Here is an 18092-nt window from a genome sequence, read left to right as displayed (position 1 = left end):
GCCAGAGAATAGTGCCCTAGAAAATCTCGATTGCAATGTTTACATGTAAGCAACACCCAATTCACTACATTCTATGGCAGGTGTCGGTAGAACGATTTCTCATCGTTGAGAACTAACAGAGCATAACGCTTTGTCACGCCTATCTCTGCGAAGTAAACTCTTGGCACACATCGCAATGTCTGACTTTGGTGACCCTAGCTAGATTAAATGCCTTTGTTGCCGGCAAAAATACACATTGACAGTCACTACTGCAAATAGAACGTACAACTTACCTGAAGTAGAATGTTAACTACGTCTGGCTTCGACATCTTGCTTCTTCCGAAAGTGCGAATGTTGAAACTTCCGATTTTCAGGCATGTAGCCGAATGTTGATTTGTCAGTAATGCCAAGAAGAGCTGAAGGAAGACTCCAAAGCTTCTCATCATGACGTTTCAAGCTTCCTCACGACGTTGTCAGCTGTAGCAACCAGGGGTTTGGGACAAAACGTTTGAAAGGTGAATGGCCCTCAATAGCCTAATTTAGCCCTTGGCTAAAAGATACAGTAACCCCTTGTCAATGGGCACCTACAGGTGTAACAGAAGACTTTGATGGGAAAATACATGTCCACACAACTCCATGCATGATCCACATGTCGTATGGCTGGTCCAGAGTTGCTAGATTTACAATTCAGGGTCAGAAATGTGATCTGTGACATACGCACACCAAGCTTCCCTTGTATTTACCGTTTGCCAATAGCCTACTCGGTTGTACAGCGAAGTAAAAATGCTACGCCAGAGGGTATGTACTGACAATAACGCCCGCTGCATGACTAGCACTGAAATCAATGCCTTGAAATAGACCCAAAGAGATCCAGGCCATTGTTGTGTTCATCTTGTCTTCTTACATTTGACATCATGCAAAAACACTTAAAATAAACTTGAGGATCTGTGTTTAGAGTTGAAACTTTTAGACCCCGTGGGATTTCTGTTGGCATAACGTGAACGAACACGACTGGCAAACCGTAGTATGGAAATATGACGTGAGTCTTGTGCTGAACTTTTCTTGAGTGATACACACCATTCCCTATTCCCCTCCCACGGCACATTTCTCATGCGTTGATATGTGTAGTCATGCATGGTCACACGCCACTAAGTCTAAATAAAATAAAGAATGTGACTACATGACGTCATACGATCAGACCCATGTCGGAATTCTCCAGTGCCCTTGTTTTATTTTAACTCATTCTTTTTAATTGGTTTTGAAATATACATGATATTACAAAAACGAAGTCTTGGCAAACATACAAAATAAAGGCACACATGAGAAACAACAAATAAGGGCACACATGAGAAACAAAAGCGCCCTTGTTTAATCAAATAGAAGTTCTTGGACGAAATGGACATTTTAACGGAAACTGTGCCGATAATAATAAAGAGGCAACAGGTGCTATAAAGAGTTCTGACCTTAGGAAGGATTCACCCACCTGGTTCCTGTTCCTGAGCTTCCTGGTCTGTCTTAAAGGGCGGTGTTGGCAGTTTAAGACTGTCGACCCGGCCGACGTCTCTCTCTCTCTCTAAACTGTTTCGTTTGCGTGATCTGTACTCTCCCACCGTGGAAACCCGATTTTCACACCGTCTCTCATGGAACGAGTATACCTCAATCCAAGTGATTCCACGGAGTGATTTTAGCGAAATGTTTGGAAAATGGTTTCGCTCACCTGGTTCCTGTTCCTGAAACTTCTTCGCCTTTCTAAAGTGGCGGTGTTGGCAGTGTTAGAAGTCTCTCTCTAAACTGTTTCGTTTGCCTGGTCTGCACTCTCCCTGACTGTGGACTGTTTTCACACCGTCTCTCATGGAACGAGTATACCTTAATCCAAGTGATTCTACGGAGTTATTCTAGCGAAATGCTTGGACCAATCAGAGCTAGGGGGCGTGACTAGAGCTCGTGACCCCGGATTTTGCGCGCGCCACCAGACACACAATGCCAGACTCAAGTGGCAAAACATACGCAGGGCCAAGGATAGACGTTTGAGACGACGTCAAGACACGTCCAACCATTTTTTAAACAACGTGGCGACTTAAGTGGTGACTTGAGCAAACTTTGCTATTTTTCAAATTGTGGGTACAGTATAAGGATGACGAGGTAGAATTGATTGCCATTTTCTCATTTCTGAATGAACGGATGGCTGATTTCTTCTTGTATGTTTTCCTAGTTTTGTAAAGCTTATGTTACTGTGTAAACCCGTTTACAATTGTTACTTGTATTCTGATCTTGTTTTCCGAAAATGTTCTTATTTCTTGTTTCTTTTTGTTAATAAATGTTAGTAAATGTTTTTATGCATGTATGACAAAGTTGGTTTTCTGTTGTTTGTGTTGTGATGAATGTTCTCATGTTTAGGTATGTTTATGTGTAAACGTAATGCTGCATTTTGTGCAAAAACGTTGTGTCTATGGTATGGATGTGTTGGCCATGGTTGAATAGCGTAAATAGCTTGCAATGCTATGTAATTCATGGTTTGTGAATGAAAATGTGAAAAAAAAGTCAGGTCATGTCAACGCCTTTATTTATTTCGATGGCTTGTTTGGCCAATATGGCCATTTACTACTTTGTAAGTCTGGGTAAATAGTGCTAATTTTCCTTTTCCCTAGTAAGTAATCATTGCTTTTAGAAGTGCTTTATTAAAACTCAAATAGTTTGAGTTGCCAATTGGTGTCTAGTTCTTCTGGAGTTGTAATCGAACGGTGGCAGGTACCAAAGAGATGATGACTTGCGCCGAGTTAGCTAGCTGCGTCAAAAGTTTCTCCATAATCACAGAACGTTTGTTAACGATCCTGTTTTGCAAAGCTATAATTCTCTCCTATCCTATATTGGTATCAGGAGCAACCAGACGTAGCCTAGCATTTCTGTTACAACAGTCATATCCTGAGTACCGCCACTTTGGGGTAACAATATTTCGTCATGTTGATTGAGTCTATTTCTCTGGACAATGATGTTTACATTTGACCGCATCTAAGCAACAGTTTGTCTATTTGTAAACGTTTGCAAGTCAATCTGCAATGATGCATTTCTTGACAACAGAAATCACAGTTTTTGAGAGCGCACAGACAAGCAAGGACATCAGGTGCGCTGAAAGCAATTTTGTTATGGGGCTACCGGTCACCATGGTTCGTTTTGCTTTGGTTTGGTTAAATTTGGTTTGATTCGGACCTCCATGGTGGGAGGACCATCGACTTGTTTTTAGCACATGTCCAGGATCCAGAATCCATACGATCTACAGGAAGTTCCAGATGACAGCCAGGATCACCGCCAGCACCACGAGAACCTTGAGAATCACCGGGACCCCTGCGTTACCGTCGTCAGGTGTGGCGCGCGTCTTGGTCGGGTACTTAACGCGGTGCATCTGTGTCTGGATCGCCTCCTTGGCGCCCTTCCACGCCCCGGGTCCCATCAGGCGGTACTGGTACGGCGTGCACGGGCCGAAGTAGCACTGTAGGGCCAACCGGGGGTCGGTGAAGAAGAGACGCGTCCAGTTAGGCTTGACTCCGATCTCTACGGCAACGTCGTCCATCGCGGTGATGTAGTCCACTTCGACGGTGTGCCGCGGAGACGCGTAGAACAGTTTGGACATGGCCGACTTCTTCTTCTTGATGTCCTCGAGCATCACGTCCTGGGATGGGAGCTTGGGGTCCCCTTGAAGACCCTTGTGGCCCAGCGGCACGTGATTTCAGCGATCGGCATGATCGCGCCAAGAGGCTGGGTGAGGCCGACGATGCAGAGTGTGGGAGGATCCAGCTTGGGAGGGAAGGCGTACTTGTAGAGGGAAACGTCGTTGTTCTCAACCTTTATCACGGAGTCGTCGACGAAGGCGAAGTCGAAGCGGTACCCCGTGCAAAAGACGACGGCGTCGATGTCGTCTTCCACCGTGTCGTCCTCGAAGACGACGCCGGTCTTGGTGAAGCGCTTGATGTTGGGCTTGACGATGATGGAGCCGGTGATGAGACGGTTAGGTAGGTCGTCGTTGACCATGACGTGCTGTGCGAAGACATCGTGCTTCGGCTTGAGACCGTACACGGAGTGGTCAAAGCGCTGGGTCAGCACCTGGCGTGCGAACCGCTCTTTGTACCATAACGGCAGGGCGTCGGCCCACCGGCGAGTGGCCCAGATGTCGATGGGAAGGCCTCGAGACGAGACCCGGTTGGCCACCCAGCTGCCCCTCCTGGTGCTCAGGAAAAGCTGTGAGAGGAAATAAGTCAAAACGCTTGGTCTACTTAACAACAAACATTAAGTAGCAATGTGCCCTTTGCTTCATCATTTAGTATGGCTGTGATATCACGAAGAACATGTTTTTTGATATCTTTGATGACACTTTCTGTTTTCCATTGGTAAATTGATTACAAATTTGTTATAAAAAGAGATTTGCAATGATGAAACTATCTTGCCAATCGCGATGTAAAAAAAATAGCAGTACCAAGCGACAAATTGCGCCATTTTGCACGCTAGTCCAGCGAGATTTAGGTATCGAGTTGAACTGGCAAACCTGTTTGGTATGCCGGCTGAGTTCCACGGCGACATCCCCTCCGGAGTTGCCGATCCCGATGGTGATGACTCGCTTGTTCTCGAAGCCGCGGTGGTCCTTATAATCGTGGCTGGTGAAGGAAGCGAGATGTACCGTTAGGATAGGGACTGAGATCAGACTGATTGGTTACTTTGAGAAGCACAAAAAAGGTTCTCCTGGTTTAATACTTAGTAGTCCAAAATACCAGAATTTCTTCGTTGACCATCATTGAAATCATTTGCCTAAAGACTGTTGTGTTCGGTTAACGTTAGTTTCTTGTTTTAACCCCGTGACAAAGATTTAGATATCGTTCAAGTGTGCCTGAATGTCTTTGTTTCCTAATATCTGTGGTCAGTACAACGTAAGAATCTCTAAATGGATTTCGGGTCGTTCGGTGTAATATAACCAGCTGCTGCCGCGCCGCGTGCCTGCGAAGCTGGTATGTTACGCCGAACGGCGGTTATACTGGCTACATAGATACAGATACAGATACAGAATGGATTGTCTTTATATCTAATATGTGCGTAATATGTGGTCCCATGGTTTTTATTTTTCTGTACTACATGTAGTATGTGCTAAAGCATTATACTCATATTGGACGTCATATGATAATGTGTATACTCCTATAGGTGTGTTATTTTGATGATTACGATGTTTACCTGTGGATGGTCTTCCCTTGAAAGTCATCAATTCCCGGGAAGCTGTCCCTGGGGTAGTGTGGGTACACGTGATGTCCTGTACACACCATTACGGCATCGAACACTTCTGTGGTGGTCTCGTTCTTCTCCTAGAAGTAGACAGTATGGAGTTGAATGCATTCTCTTACTCAGCATTTTAATGCTTGTATTAATGGGAACATTTTCTAAGAGACCACCAACAAGTGGTCACATACATGCAGAGGTAAGGTTGACTGTATGAATCCACAATTTTTTCTTTGGATGTGTGATGTTAACACATAGTCCAAAACTTACCTCATTGGTGTATGTGATGTCCCACTGCCCAGTCTCTGCGAAATCCGCTCTAGGTTTTACGCTGTCCACACGGTGCCGGAATCTGACAGAAAGTATCGAGAAAATTTGCTCGTCATTTGAATTTGAACTAGGCTTGTACATATGTAGTACGTACCGACAACATATTGTGACGTGTGAGGTATAAAGGTGTATAAGACATCCTGTGAACTTAGTCTTCGGAGTTCCCGTGCCGTCCCGAACATGAGGCAGCCAGACTGGTCCGGACGGCAACCTGCCAATCTTCATGGCAGAAAATCATATTGTTGTTTTTGGTTCTTTTCTTCTTCTTCTCCAAACGAATAAAGTCAATGACCTGGATTAGACCTTGGCCACTGGTAAACTAGCATACTACCAGTGTCTGGTCAATTCTATTTACGCCCTTTTTATTGTCTGGAGGGCGTGTAAAAGAGACGCATTGTTCAGAGCCTTCAACATCTGGAGATTGAACTTTAAACAGCACGTTTCAGTGTTTTCAAGGGCAACGACCTTTTGGCTCAGATCCCGAGCTCTCAACACTGCTTGTTATCAAAAAGTCTTCGTAAAAGTCAAACAGCACTCAGTTAATGACTCTCAAATACAAATGATTTTATTGTTATGATATCAAGGAAGCAACAGATTACATTTCATGGGAAGTTGAAATGAAACCTTCGCTTGTTATTGGCCTTTCTGCTTGTGTGTACTCAAGGGGGCGTTGTTAGAAGTAAGTAACTGGAGGTGAAGGCCCATGGTTGTGTCTGAAATCCCGTTTGTCCAAGAGCAAAATATTAACTAGCAAGGTTGTAGTTTATCAACGGAGAGTATAGCTGTGGGACCAAGATGTGTGGTGGTTCCCCCATAACATTTGTAACACTTCAACTAAAGTAAAAAAAAAACACTCTATAATCTGTAAAAGTACTCTTACAGATTACACCAAAGGAGAAGCAGGAATGGGCATTTTGTATGTCAGCCTAGCTCTTAACAAAATAAAGCCCATATGACCTCATTATCTGACCAAGACCATTGCATGCGAGCATAGCTGATACTCCAAGGTGCAAATGTTCAACAACAACATATGGGATGATGGTGCAATGTGTACAAGAGGAGCGCTTAATGATATGTTAAATACACCAGATATAATCATTGAACAGAAGCATGTGGGATAATTCAAAAGGTATTACAAAAGCTCTCTTTAGAAGCAGAATACGATTGATTGTGCAAATTAGCAGATTAGGGCGAGTTTAGGCTGTTTGTCTCACCTGATGTGTTTCAGGAGGTTAAAGTTCTCAGCGTACATCCTGAAGTACTTGATGATATAGGAGTGCGGCATGTAGTTTGGATACTCCTTGGGGATGGGGAAGTCGCTGTAACACATCATCTCCTTACTGGTGTTGATGACCGTGGAGCGGTAGACGCTGGCAAAGCCGGGCGGGGCGTCTTCCTTGAAGTTCCAGAGTCCGCCGATGTCGGTTCCCTTCTCGAAGCAGACGGGCTGCAGCCCCTCGTCCAGGCAGCACTTGATGGCTGTCAGCCCGCTCGAACCCCCGCCGATCACTGCTACTTTCTTCGCCATTTCTAGCGATTTGTACTCAATTGTAATTTGGGCTTTTCAGACAAGAGGTCACCCATAAGATTGCCTGTGCGTCAGAGGGACGGCTTGCTTTAAAGGCGTTTGTCACGTGATTAGGCAACCTCGTCATTGGTTAAGGGCCAAAGTTAACTACAATGAACTTTGACGCTCCTCGACTCCATGGCGCGAAATACGAAGAGAAAGACGCGGGCAATGTACAAAGAAAGAAAACGCCCTGATTACTGTTTGATATCACACCAGACGAATATATATGTATATTCCAAAAATATTACAGCTTTTTACCTAGTAGAGAATAAGTGTAATTCAACAGTCAACGACACAGACTTAAGTTCCGATCTTTATTCTTGTACTCTTTCTGTGAGTAAATAGTGAAAGCTTGTGATAGCATTCCATCATAAAGACTATCATCGTCTGTAGACCAATGCCATTTCTTTATGCTTTACACATATGCTGTACGATGTTTGACTTGATCTTGCAAGGAATGGCAAGCGTGTACATCTTAGATATTGTATTTTTTTGGATATGACTATCAGTGGAGTTGAATAGGGACTGTGACTTGTATATAGGGCTTCTGATTACCAGCATCTGATAGTTTGTAGCAAGAGTGAGGTACCGGTTATAATCACATGAAAGATAAGTAGATTGAAAAGAACTAGCTACGTTGTAACCGTGTTTGCGGCAATTGATTTGATTATTAATTTGTTAGTCAGTCATGAACATTGGTAACAGTTTGCAGCAAGAGAGGGGTTATAATCATATGAAATATTAGTAGATGAAACCGTCTTTGCGACAATTGATTTGATAGCCAGCCATGAACATTGGAAACAGTTCTAACACGGGTCTACCGTGTCATCGTTGTAATGTTCAGCAACTTGTTTTTGCGTGGTGGGTGAGTTCAGTCGACTTACAGGAGGTTCCAGAGGAACGCCAGGATCACCACCAGCACCACGAGGACTTTCAGAATGCTGCTGATCCCTGCATCATCATCTTCAGGCGTGGCGCGCGTCTTGGTCGGGTACTTGACGCGGTACATCTGCGTCTGGATCGCCTCCTTGGCGCCCCTCCACGCCCCAGGCCCCATCAGGCGGTACTGGTACGGCGTGCACGGGCCGAAGTAGCACTGTATGGCCAACCCGGGGTCGGAGAAAAAGAGGCTCTTGAAATCCGGCTTGACTCCGATTTCTACGGCAACGTCGTCCATCATGGTGATGTAGTCTACCTGGACGGTCTGTCGGGGAGACTGGTAGTACCGCTTGGAGATGTCGATTTTCTTCTGCCTGATGTTGTCGAACATCGCACCTTGGGGCGGGAGCTTAGTGGTCCCCTTGAAGACTCTCGTGGCCCAGCGACACATGATCTCAGAGATCGGCATGATCGCGCCCAGAGGTTGGATGAGACCAATGACACTAAGAGTGGGCGGATTCAGCTTTGGGGGGAATACGTACTTGTAGAGGGAAACGTCGTTGCCCTCCGCCTTCAGGACAGACTCGTCGATGTAGGCGAAATCAAAACGGTACCCCGTGCAAAAGACGACGGCGTCGATGTCATCTTCCACCGTGTCGTCCTCGAAGACGACGCCGGTCTTGGTGAAGCGCTTGATGTTGGGCTTGACGATTATAGAGCCCGTGATGATGCGGTTAGGTAAATCGTCGTTAACGGTAGGGTGCTGCCCGAAGACAGGGTGCTTCGGCTTGAGACCGTACACGGAGTGGTCAAAGCGCTGGTTGAGTTGACGTTGTGCGAACCGCTCTTTGAACCATAACGGCAGGGCGTCGGCCCAGCGGCGAGTGGCCCAGATGTCGACCGGAAGACCTCGAGACCCGACCCGGTTGGCCACCCAGCTGCCCCTCCTGGTGCTCAGGAAAAGCTGAGAAAGGAAACCGAGATCGTTGAACTAAACGGTTGAACAGATATTCATAAAAGATCATTAACTGAAACTAAATGTTTGATCAGCAGATGTTCCTAAAAGCTCGTTAATTTAGGACTTTTAGTAAACAAAACCTTTGGTCTACTACTTAAAGGAGTTACTTAGTTTCAAATATGATATATAGCCCGGACACTAAATGATCGTCCATGTATTCAGTTAGTCGGAAAATTAATCCTGCTTGTTTGATTGATTACTCCATTCGTTTTCAGTTCCAACACTCTTTAAGATGATGAACTAAACTAACATACCTGCTTAGTGTGGCGGCTGAGTTCCACGGAGACATCTCCACCGGAGTTGCCGATCCCGATGACGATGACTCGCTTGTTCTCGTAGCCCTTGAAGTCCTTGTAGTCGTGACTGAAGGAAGGAGCACCAAGACAGAATTACCATGGATCATTTCTTACAGACACAGCCCAATCAGGCATCTTATGCATCAGGCATCTTAGTGATCATAACAAATGTAGTATTTGAATCAGACTTAAGCTAGAAACTTCGTACGAATATCGTTGAAGAGATTCATTAGTCACTCCGCAAGGAGGCGGGGTGAGGGGCAGCTCCACGCAAGTCTCGACCTAGTTCTCGCAACTCTCGCGAGAGCTGGGTTACTCCGTGAGCAAGATGGACTGATAGCCATCGACAATTTGGAGTTACGTGTGTTTACCTTTAAACAGTAGTCACTGCTTGATGAATATTCTAGTAACTGAGCTAGAAACGAAATCTGTCATGATGGATCACGACACGACGATGGATCAGATCATACTCCTGTCGGAGTGTGTAAAGCCGTCCCGATGTCGGCGAATATCGGTGATATGGGAAAAAAACTTTAAGCTGGCCTTATTTGTTTGGTGGCAGTTTGCAAACTTATGTAGATAACCATTTTTGTTGGCATCTTTGTGATAGAAAAATATCTTAGGCAAGACCGTAATTACATTAGACGTTGCTAGCATTATTCTAGACTTTGCTCATTAGACTTTGAATGTTTCTGCCATTAGAGCTGTGCGTTACGTAGACAGTCAATGTTGAAATGTGAACAGTGATTTTGAAAAAGCGTTTGATAATGACATTATCAAATTTTTTTACCGATAGGCTTACACTTTGAATATGAAGCATTGATCGTCTTTGAAAGCTACCTGTGGGTTGTTTCCCCTTGGAAGTCATCAATCCCTGGAAAGCTGTCCCTCGGGTAGTGTGGGTACGCGTGGTGTCCTGTACACACCATCACTGCATCAAACACTTCTGTGGTAGTCTCGTTCTTCTCCTAAAAAGAAGCTTCCAGGTCAACTTAGGTCCTGTAGTCTTGTTCCTCATTTGTGACTTGACAGTCACATGACAGTTAGAACTATTGACAATTATCATCATAGCACGTGTTACATACTACACCAGCCGAATAATGTGGGCAAAATGAAATAGTTAGTAAAATGTTTTGAGACAAGTCTGTAGCAATAGATACCGTGTGTGTCTATATAGTTATGGCATACATGTCATAAGCATTGGTATTCCACTCTTTTCCATCATCCCCTTCCTACGAAGTGTGATAGTCCTGAAAGACATTTGGGTTAATGTGGTCGTGTAAGGTCCAAACATACCTCATCAGTGTAAGTGATGTCCCACTGTCCGGTTTCTGAAAAGTCCTCTCTCGGTTTCACGTGATCAACGTGGTGCCGGAATCTGGCAAAGAACAGGAACAACGTGTTATTTATTATCTCCATGAAAAATGGAAGAAATTTTTTGGTGTGTCCGTATGTCTGTCTGTCTGTGTTTTAATGATATACTATATAATTCAGTCAACTCTAAACGGATTGTGATGATATTTGGTATTAGGGTAAAAGCTGTAAAGACGAAGGTCACCGTTGAACATGGGCTCCTGGTGTGTGATCATGGAACTAAGATCTTGTCCTGGACATGCTACGGTCATGTCCTGGACACGCTATGGCCTCGATTTTTGGTGGCAAGTAGCTTTACATGTAAAGATGTATTTGTCATTGTGTAGGTTTCTACCCATATAAGCTTGCGTCATCAATATCAAGGGTTTGACCTTTCAAACAACACGTCTCGTTGGTATCACGGGCAAGGATCTTGTTCAAACACATGGTCCTGTTGCTCCGTACGCTGACTGGATGCAAATCGTCTCAATTGTCCTCAGCCAGCGACATTCGAGCAATAATCGTCCCTGATATCAAGACAGTAACATGCAGATTTCATACGAATGGATGGTGCCGTCTTGTTGTTGGCTTTTCTGTAGCGATGTACGTGTAAAAAGAAGGCTACACTTGGGGCATTCCGATTTGTGTCCAAACGACCATTTGCACAATGGCAAAATATTAACTTTCAACGTTACAGTTTACCTACTATTGGTTAGGGTAGCCAATTTGGAGAAAAACACGGGCCAATGTGACTTTTGCCTCCATTTTCTGACAAAGGTCAGTTGACCTACTTACAGACCCTGAAATGTAGCTAGAGTCACAATACAACCATACGACAAACTTTATCTGAAGATGTACGGCATTGCGGCATGCAATTATAAAGCTGACATTTATACCCTCATACATTTAAAACAGATTGATTAAGACCACTATATAAAACTTTAAGACCACTATATAAAACTTTAAGACCACTATATAAAACTTTTATACATTTGGACTAGCAACAGACGATCAACGGTTGGCAAAACTGTACCGACACTACTTGATACCAAACTATTGAAAACAGGGGCATATGAACTTTTTAAAATGAGAACAAGTGTGTAATTTTAGGCATATACAATAGAAGCACTCGAGATGGTAACATTCAACCATGACAACACGAGCCCTCACCAGAGGATTGTTTTGCAGTGGGATATCATTGGTCATTACCACATAAGCAGAATAAGACCAGTTTGTCTCACCTGATGTGTTTGATGAGGTCAAAGTTGTGCGCGTACATCTTGAAATACTTGACGATGGAGGAGTGTGGCATGAAGTTAGGATACTCCTTTGGGATGGGAAAGTCGCTGTAACACATCATCTCCTTACTGGTGTTGATGACCGTGGAGCGGTAGACGCTGGCAAAGCCGGGCAGGGCTTCTTCCTTGAAGTTCCAGAGTCCGCCGATGTCGGTTCCCTTCTCGAAGCAGACGGGCTGCAGCCCCTCGTCCAGGCAGGACTTGATGGCCGCCAGCCCGCTCGCACCCCCGCCGATCACTGCCACTTTCTTAGTCATGTCTAACGCTTGTAAGAGAAACTAATTTTGTTCTGCTGAGCAACAGACATGAAATGCTGGTTGAACAATTCCACACAGCAGAAGGACTACAGAGAGAAAAGGCCTATGTCAGCTGTTTACAACCGCCAGCTTTGTTTAAGGTCCAAAGTAAAGCACGAACTTTGGCACAGCTCTGCTCTTTGGCGCGAAATATGAATGAACAATGAGCTACACTTTGGCGTCAGGAATCTGACGATTATGAGGCCTGATGACTATTAATAGACATATAGGCTAACCGAAATTGATTGGCAAACCTGTAAAAAATAATGATGAACATCGTAAAAGATACAGCTGTAGATTAATGATAACGACGGGAACGTTTTCTTTACATTCCTTTTATTCCTTTCCTCTTTGGTAAGTAAAAGTGAAGGCCATTGCCAGTCACAATAAGACATTTATCATTTCATCAATTAGAGGGTACCAGTCACCGAGGACGTTGACAACCAGACTAAATACTATTTCTACGTTACAACATTTTTGTTAAAAGCATATTGCATTTTTCCACATTGGAACGTTGATTTCTTTGCTATGTAAGCATTGGGCTGGGCAGAGCCATACTTTATGTGACATTCATTCATTCATTACAATGGTTTGAACCAATGAAGGCATGTTCAGAACCCTGTTTCTCTGCATCCTTGTACATGTAACAAAATGTTGTGCAAGAGGTGTTACTTACTTCTGCCGGAAGCTGAATTATGAATTGCTACATGGGGCACCCATTTATCAAGCCAGGAAAGTGATTAATGAAAAAAGTGAGAGTATGATCGTCTGAAATCATGAGGAGACAACAGTCACAAAACATGATGGAAAACAGCTTGCTATTTCGTTGTAACATTGGGAAGTGACAACTGCGCATCTTTCAGTCCATTAAAATTCTAAAAGGTTTAAAAGAGTTCAAACGATGATGAACGCAGTGACGCCCAGAATCAGCACCATCACAGCCATAACAATCGCCATCATCCTTGTTTCACTTTGGTCTGGGATGGCGCGCGTCTTGGTCGGGTACTTGACGCGGTACATCTGCGTCTGGATCGCCTCCTTGGCGCCCTTCCACGCCCCAGGCCCCATCAGGCGGTACTGGTACGGCGTGCACGGGCCGAAGTAGCACTGTAGAGCCAGCCGGGGGTCGGAGAAGAAGAGGCTCTTGAAATCAGGCTTGACTCCGATCTCTACAGCAACGTCGTCCATCATCGTGATGTAGTCTACCTGGACGGTCTGTCGGGGAGACTGGTAGTACCGTTTGGAGATGTTCAGCTTCTTCTTGTTGATGTCCTCAGACATCACACGTTCAGAAGGGAGCTTGGCGGTCCCTTTGAAGACCCTGGTGGCCCAGCGAGACTGCATCTCGGAGATCGGCATAATCGCGCCCACTGGCTGGATCAGACCAATGATACTGAGTGTGGGGGGATTCAGCTTGGGAGGGAAGGCGTACTTGTAGAGGTTGACGTGGTTGTTCTCCACTTTTAGCACAGACTCGTCGACGAAGGGGAAACTGAAGCGGTAACCAGTGGCAAATATGACGGCGTCGATGTCATCTTCCACCGTGTCGTCCTCGAAGACGACTCCGGTCTTGGTGAAGCGCTTGATGTTGGGCTTGACGATGATGGAGCCTGTCATGATGTGGTTAGGTAAATCGTCGTTAACGGTCGGGAATTGGCCAAAGACGGCGTGTTTAGGTTTAAGGCCGTACTCGGCGTGGTCAAAGCGCTGGTTGAGTGTCCACTGTGCGATCCTTTCCTTCAGCCATAACGGCAGAGCGTCGGCCCAGCGGCGGTTGGCCCAGATGTCAGTGGGAGTACCACGAGACGCAGCCCGGGTGACGATCCAGCCTCCCCTCCTGGTGCTTAGGAAGAGCTGTTACAGGAGAAAATATGATACAAGTTCAATTACAATCCGTAGAGTTCGTGGGGAAAGATAACATCAAGCCAACCGTCCAAACTTACGCCACATCTTCAGAAAAGACGCTGGGGCCGCATGTTCCCCGTATTATTCGAACCAATGCACAATAAACATGTTTCGCCGTGTGGCTTCCTCAGTGTTATCGGCTCGAATTTATAGACCAGGTACATGGTGTCCTGACTTAGGAAGCAATTAGGCACTTAGGAAGAGCTGTCACAGGAGAAAAAAAGTAAAATAACTACAATTACAGTGTGTGTTTTGAAGCACTACGTGTATAATTCCAAACAGAAATGACCATAGAAATATCCATAAGTAATTTAATTTCAGTTCCTCTATGAAACAAACGTCTGATTCTGATTTATTTCATTTGTTAGACAAGCTGTTGATTTGTTTGTTTGTTAGTTTGTTTGTCTAACAAATTGTTAGACGCTTTTAGAGAACATATAAACATGTGCTGTTGCTTTACTTTATTCTTTTCTATAAACAGCATAGAAAGCGTATGTGTCATACCTGCTCAGTGTGCCGGCTGAGTTCCACAGAGATATCTCCACCGGAGTTGCCGATCCCGACGACGATCACTCGCTTGTTCTCATAGCCCTTGAAGTCTTTGTAGTCAACACTTGTGGAGGAAACGTAACGCAACATTAGGCTGATAGATTCCTGCTGTTCTCTTAAAAAACACATGGAGGAGTACTTTGAGTTTATCTTACAATATTTACCTTTCGGGTGTGGACGCTTTCGGCCAAGTTTGCCAATTTGAAAGGTTGCGATCGCCCACACATGCAAAACACGAAATGTACTTCATTTTCTAGTAGTACTGCCATGGCGTAATTAGTAAGAAACAAGGTGCAGCTAAGGTTAGTACTAGTACATGTTTAAAGGGAAAGGTTTCGTTTATTTTATAAAAGCTTTCGATCAGATTAATTTTCCATTTGTTGCTTGAACAATGACCAATCTTTGCCCTGCTTGTGATCTCTGTTGCATAGTAACTGTTTATTAAACGGGATGTTGGGCTAGAAGAAGGAAATCGTCTTGAGTACCTGTGTATAGTCTTCCCCTGGAAGTCATCAATGCCTGGGAAGGTGTCCCTGGGGTAGTGTGGGTACACGTGGTGCCCTGTACACACCATCACGGCATCGTACACTTCCGTGGTGGCCTCGTTCTTCTCCTGCAAAGCAAAAAACAGCTACCGCTCTAGGAAGGGTCGTATGTTTGAATAAACTTTATCAAACTCAACATAAAGACGTCAATAGTTTGTGGCCACATAATACAAACGTAAAAATACTGCACGGATGAACAAGGAATCACATAACAAAATTAATCTTATTTTCATTGCAACATGTAATGACAATACGTGATGACAATACAATCAATCCCGAAGCTAATGTTAGTGTCGTCATCAAAGAATGTATCTCTTTACGGTGAAACGTCATTTGCGACCCAAAGGAATCGATACACACAAATACATAATTTCCTTCGTTGTGAACGCAATGACAGTATCTAATATATGCATCATAAAGGTTTACAGCTGTGTCATCATGTCGCCTTTTAAGCGAAAAAGCGCATGTAATGCATTATGAATGGCATTTTCCAAAAATTATTCATAAGCTATTTTACGATAAATACACTTAAAAAAGTGTTTACAAACAAATAGATTACCACCTTTCCCTGATGTTAATACCAAAAGCGCACCTCATCAGTGTAGGTGATGTCCCACTGTCCTGTCTCTGCGAAGTTCTCTGTAGGTTTTACACGGTCCACACGGTGCCGGAATCTGGAGGTGAGACACATAAACCAATAAGGAGGTTAAAGAAACCTCCTTGCATAAACATTTGTCATTATGTCGTGTTTGCTTTGCACCTGCCAACACCAGCAGGAGATTACATGGTGAATACAATGTCTGACATCGGCAGGAGTACTCCTAAGCTGTAAAGCAGATTTTCAATGTACAATACAGAATACGCTTACAGATTCACAGATTCAAATCTGATTAGTAAAAACTCAACATTTTAAAGCTCTATATTTAGTTTAGTTAGGCACAATTGTGGGATAAAAACACAGGCGGATGTTCCATTAAGAATTCGCCGGCAAACGCAGCCAGGCTCACGGGGCCGTTTCGGGTCCTTCACTGAGGTTGTGTCGTACATTTTACCGTTTCCGTCGGGGTCGTGTGTGACACCTCACCTGATATGTTTGATGAGCCCAAACTTGTCCGCGTACAGTCTGAAATACTTGATGACCCAGGAGTGGTGCATGAAGTTGGGATACTCCTTGGGGATGGGGAAGTCGCTGAAGCATATCATCTCCTTACTGTTAATGGTTACGGTGGAACGGAAAACGCTACCGAATCCGGGCAGGGCTTCTTCCTTGAAGTTCCAGAGCCCGCCGATGTCGGTTCCCTTCTCGAAGCAGACGGGCTGCAGCCCCTCGTCCAGGCAGCACTTGATGGCGGCCAGCCCGCTCGCACCGGAACCGATCACCGCTACTCGCTTCGCCATTTCTCAGAGCACTTCAGTGCAGAGTTTTTTCAACTAACAATGTAAAATGATGAGTGGAAGCCTTACAGAAGATTGGTCAGCTGATGAGTCTGTAGCACTGTCATTGGTCAAGGCTAGAACATCAAAGAAGTCAGTTACGGGCTTTGTCACACCTCTAACTAATTACACATTGATGAGATACAAGTTTGTATTTTGTCTTTTAATGATGAACTACAATCGGTCGCCTTTTCTTTGGTGTCATTACAGAAAAGACAAACAAAAGAATTAAAAACAGCGCTAATCCTAATCACTAGCATGTTTTGTGCGTGTTGTAATCAAGAAATACAAGTGTGATTTTAGTACAGTACTAGTGTAAACGTAGGTTGTAGTTTCGGGTCAAGACCTTAAATGTACAACATGAAGTGTCCATTCCCGCATGGGATGTTTTTTTTCAAATTCAATTTTGGAACAAACAGTCCATTTTGCATAAGGAGGAGGGTGGAGTGAAAATTTCTGAATTTGCTCATAAGCAAATACCGGTCTTTCTAGTTGTAATTAGTGTTTATCTATCATGTTGCGACGTCATAGGCGACATTTGTAGACATTTGTAACTTAACATTGTTGTTAATTCTATACAACCAGATCTTGTGTGGAAAAATCTGTTGCTTGAGATGGTTTCACATTAGATAAATTATGATTCTCGGAATTTGCTTCATATTCATATTCAAAAACACACAATGAAGTTAACCTCTGACGTGTTTACATATAAGTCACATGTGTTGCATTTAGAACGTCTACAAGTTAGATCACAATTTGAATGTGATTGATATTCAAATTAAATAGAAAAGTAAAACCCCTGTCCTCCTCGGAAACATGACGAGAGACAGATATTATAGACTACGTACTTCTGTACATAGATTTGATACGTACCTCGGGTATGGCGGTGGTCTCTGTATTCATGTAGTCTAGCTCGCGTGCGTGTTCTGTGATCATTAGTGACCCGGAATGAGATGACCCTAAGCGGCAACGGCGAGTTATGGATCTGTTGTGATTGTATCCGTGGTACACCCTTTATAAGGGTTTATGTTCCAAACTCATAGTGGTGCACAGTGATGCACTGTGGGTAATATGTCAAGGGTGAGGGCCTCTCACTTGTAAATAGTTCATTGTTTAGATTACATGCCCAGATTTTTTTTGTTTATGTCTCAGGGCCGTCACCTTTTACACATTATACAATTATTTCAATCGATCTGCATGCGCAGTATGAACTATGACCCGGTTTATTGTACCCCCCTCCCATTTCCAATGAGTGACCAGGGAATGACCGAAAGTCTCATTTTCTTTCAAAATCAGCCTTATTGGTTAAGATGTGTATTTCTTAAGTTAATACGTTTAACTTCTACTTGGAGATGTGAGAATACATCCTCATAGGTACTGGTAA

At 44.1% G+C, this 18092-nt stretch overlaps 2 protein-coding genes and 1 pseudogene across 4 annotated transcripts in view; all 3 read right to left on the bottom strand.

The window, feature by feature from the left end:
* LOC118421836 (deoxyribonuclease-1-like) overlaps positions 1-442 on the bottom strand; it is a 6278-nt gene extending 5836 nt beyond the window's left edge. The window contains exon 1 of the mRNA XM_035829338.1: positions 273-442. Within this exon, the coding sequence (XP_035685231.1) occupies positions 273-425 (153 nt within the window). The 5' untranslated portion in view covers positions 426-442. The remainder of the gene's footprint in view (positions 1-272) is intronic.
* Positions 443-2524: 2082 nt separating this feature from the next.
* On the bottom strand, positions 2525-7176 carry LOC118420696 (annotated as a pseudogene).
* A 275-nt stretch (positions 7177-7451) lies between these two features.
* Positions 7452-18092, bottom strand: part of LOC118420695 (flavin-containing monooxygenase 5-like) — a 42155-nt gene continuing 31514 nt past the window's right edge. The window contains exons 1-6 of one of the 3 annotated variants that reach the window (XM_035827596.1): positions 17582-17778; positions 16359-16785; positions 15867-15948; positions 10169-10296; positions 9287-9395; positions 7452-8978 (exon numbers count right to left, since the gene is read on the bottom strand). In XM_035827596.1, the coding sequence (XP_035683489.1) occupies positions 8016-8978; positions 9287-9395; positions 10169-10296; positions 15867-15948; positions 16359-16672 (1596 nt within the window). In that variant the 5' untranslated portion in view covers positions 16673-16785; positions 17582-17778 and the 3' untranslated portion in view covers positions 7452-8015. Of the gene's footprint in view, positions 8979-9286; positions 9396-10168; positions 10297-10624; positions 10707-11922; positions 12279-15866; positions 15949-16358; positions 16786-17581; positions 17779-18092 lie in introns of those variants that run through there. The other 2 variants (XM_035827597.1, XM_035827598.1) reach the window with 2 other exon arrangements.

The sequence above is a fragment of the Branchiostoma floridae genome, chromosome 8 (genome assembly GCF_000003815.2).
Source record: "Branchiostoma floridae strain S238N-H82 chromosome 8, Bfl_VNyyK, whole genome shotgun sequence".
Taxonomy (NCBI): Eukaryota; Metazoa; Chordata; class Leptocardii; order Amphioxiformes; family Branchiostomatidae; genus Branchiostoma; species Branchiostoma floridae.
The sequence above is the reverse complement of the archived record's forward strand: the minus strand, read 5'-3'. Positions and strand labels throughout refer to the sequence as shown.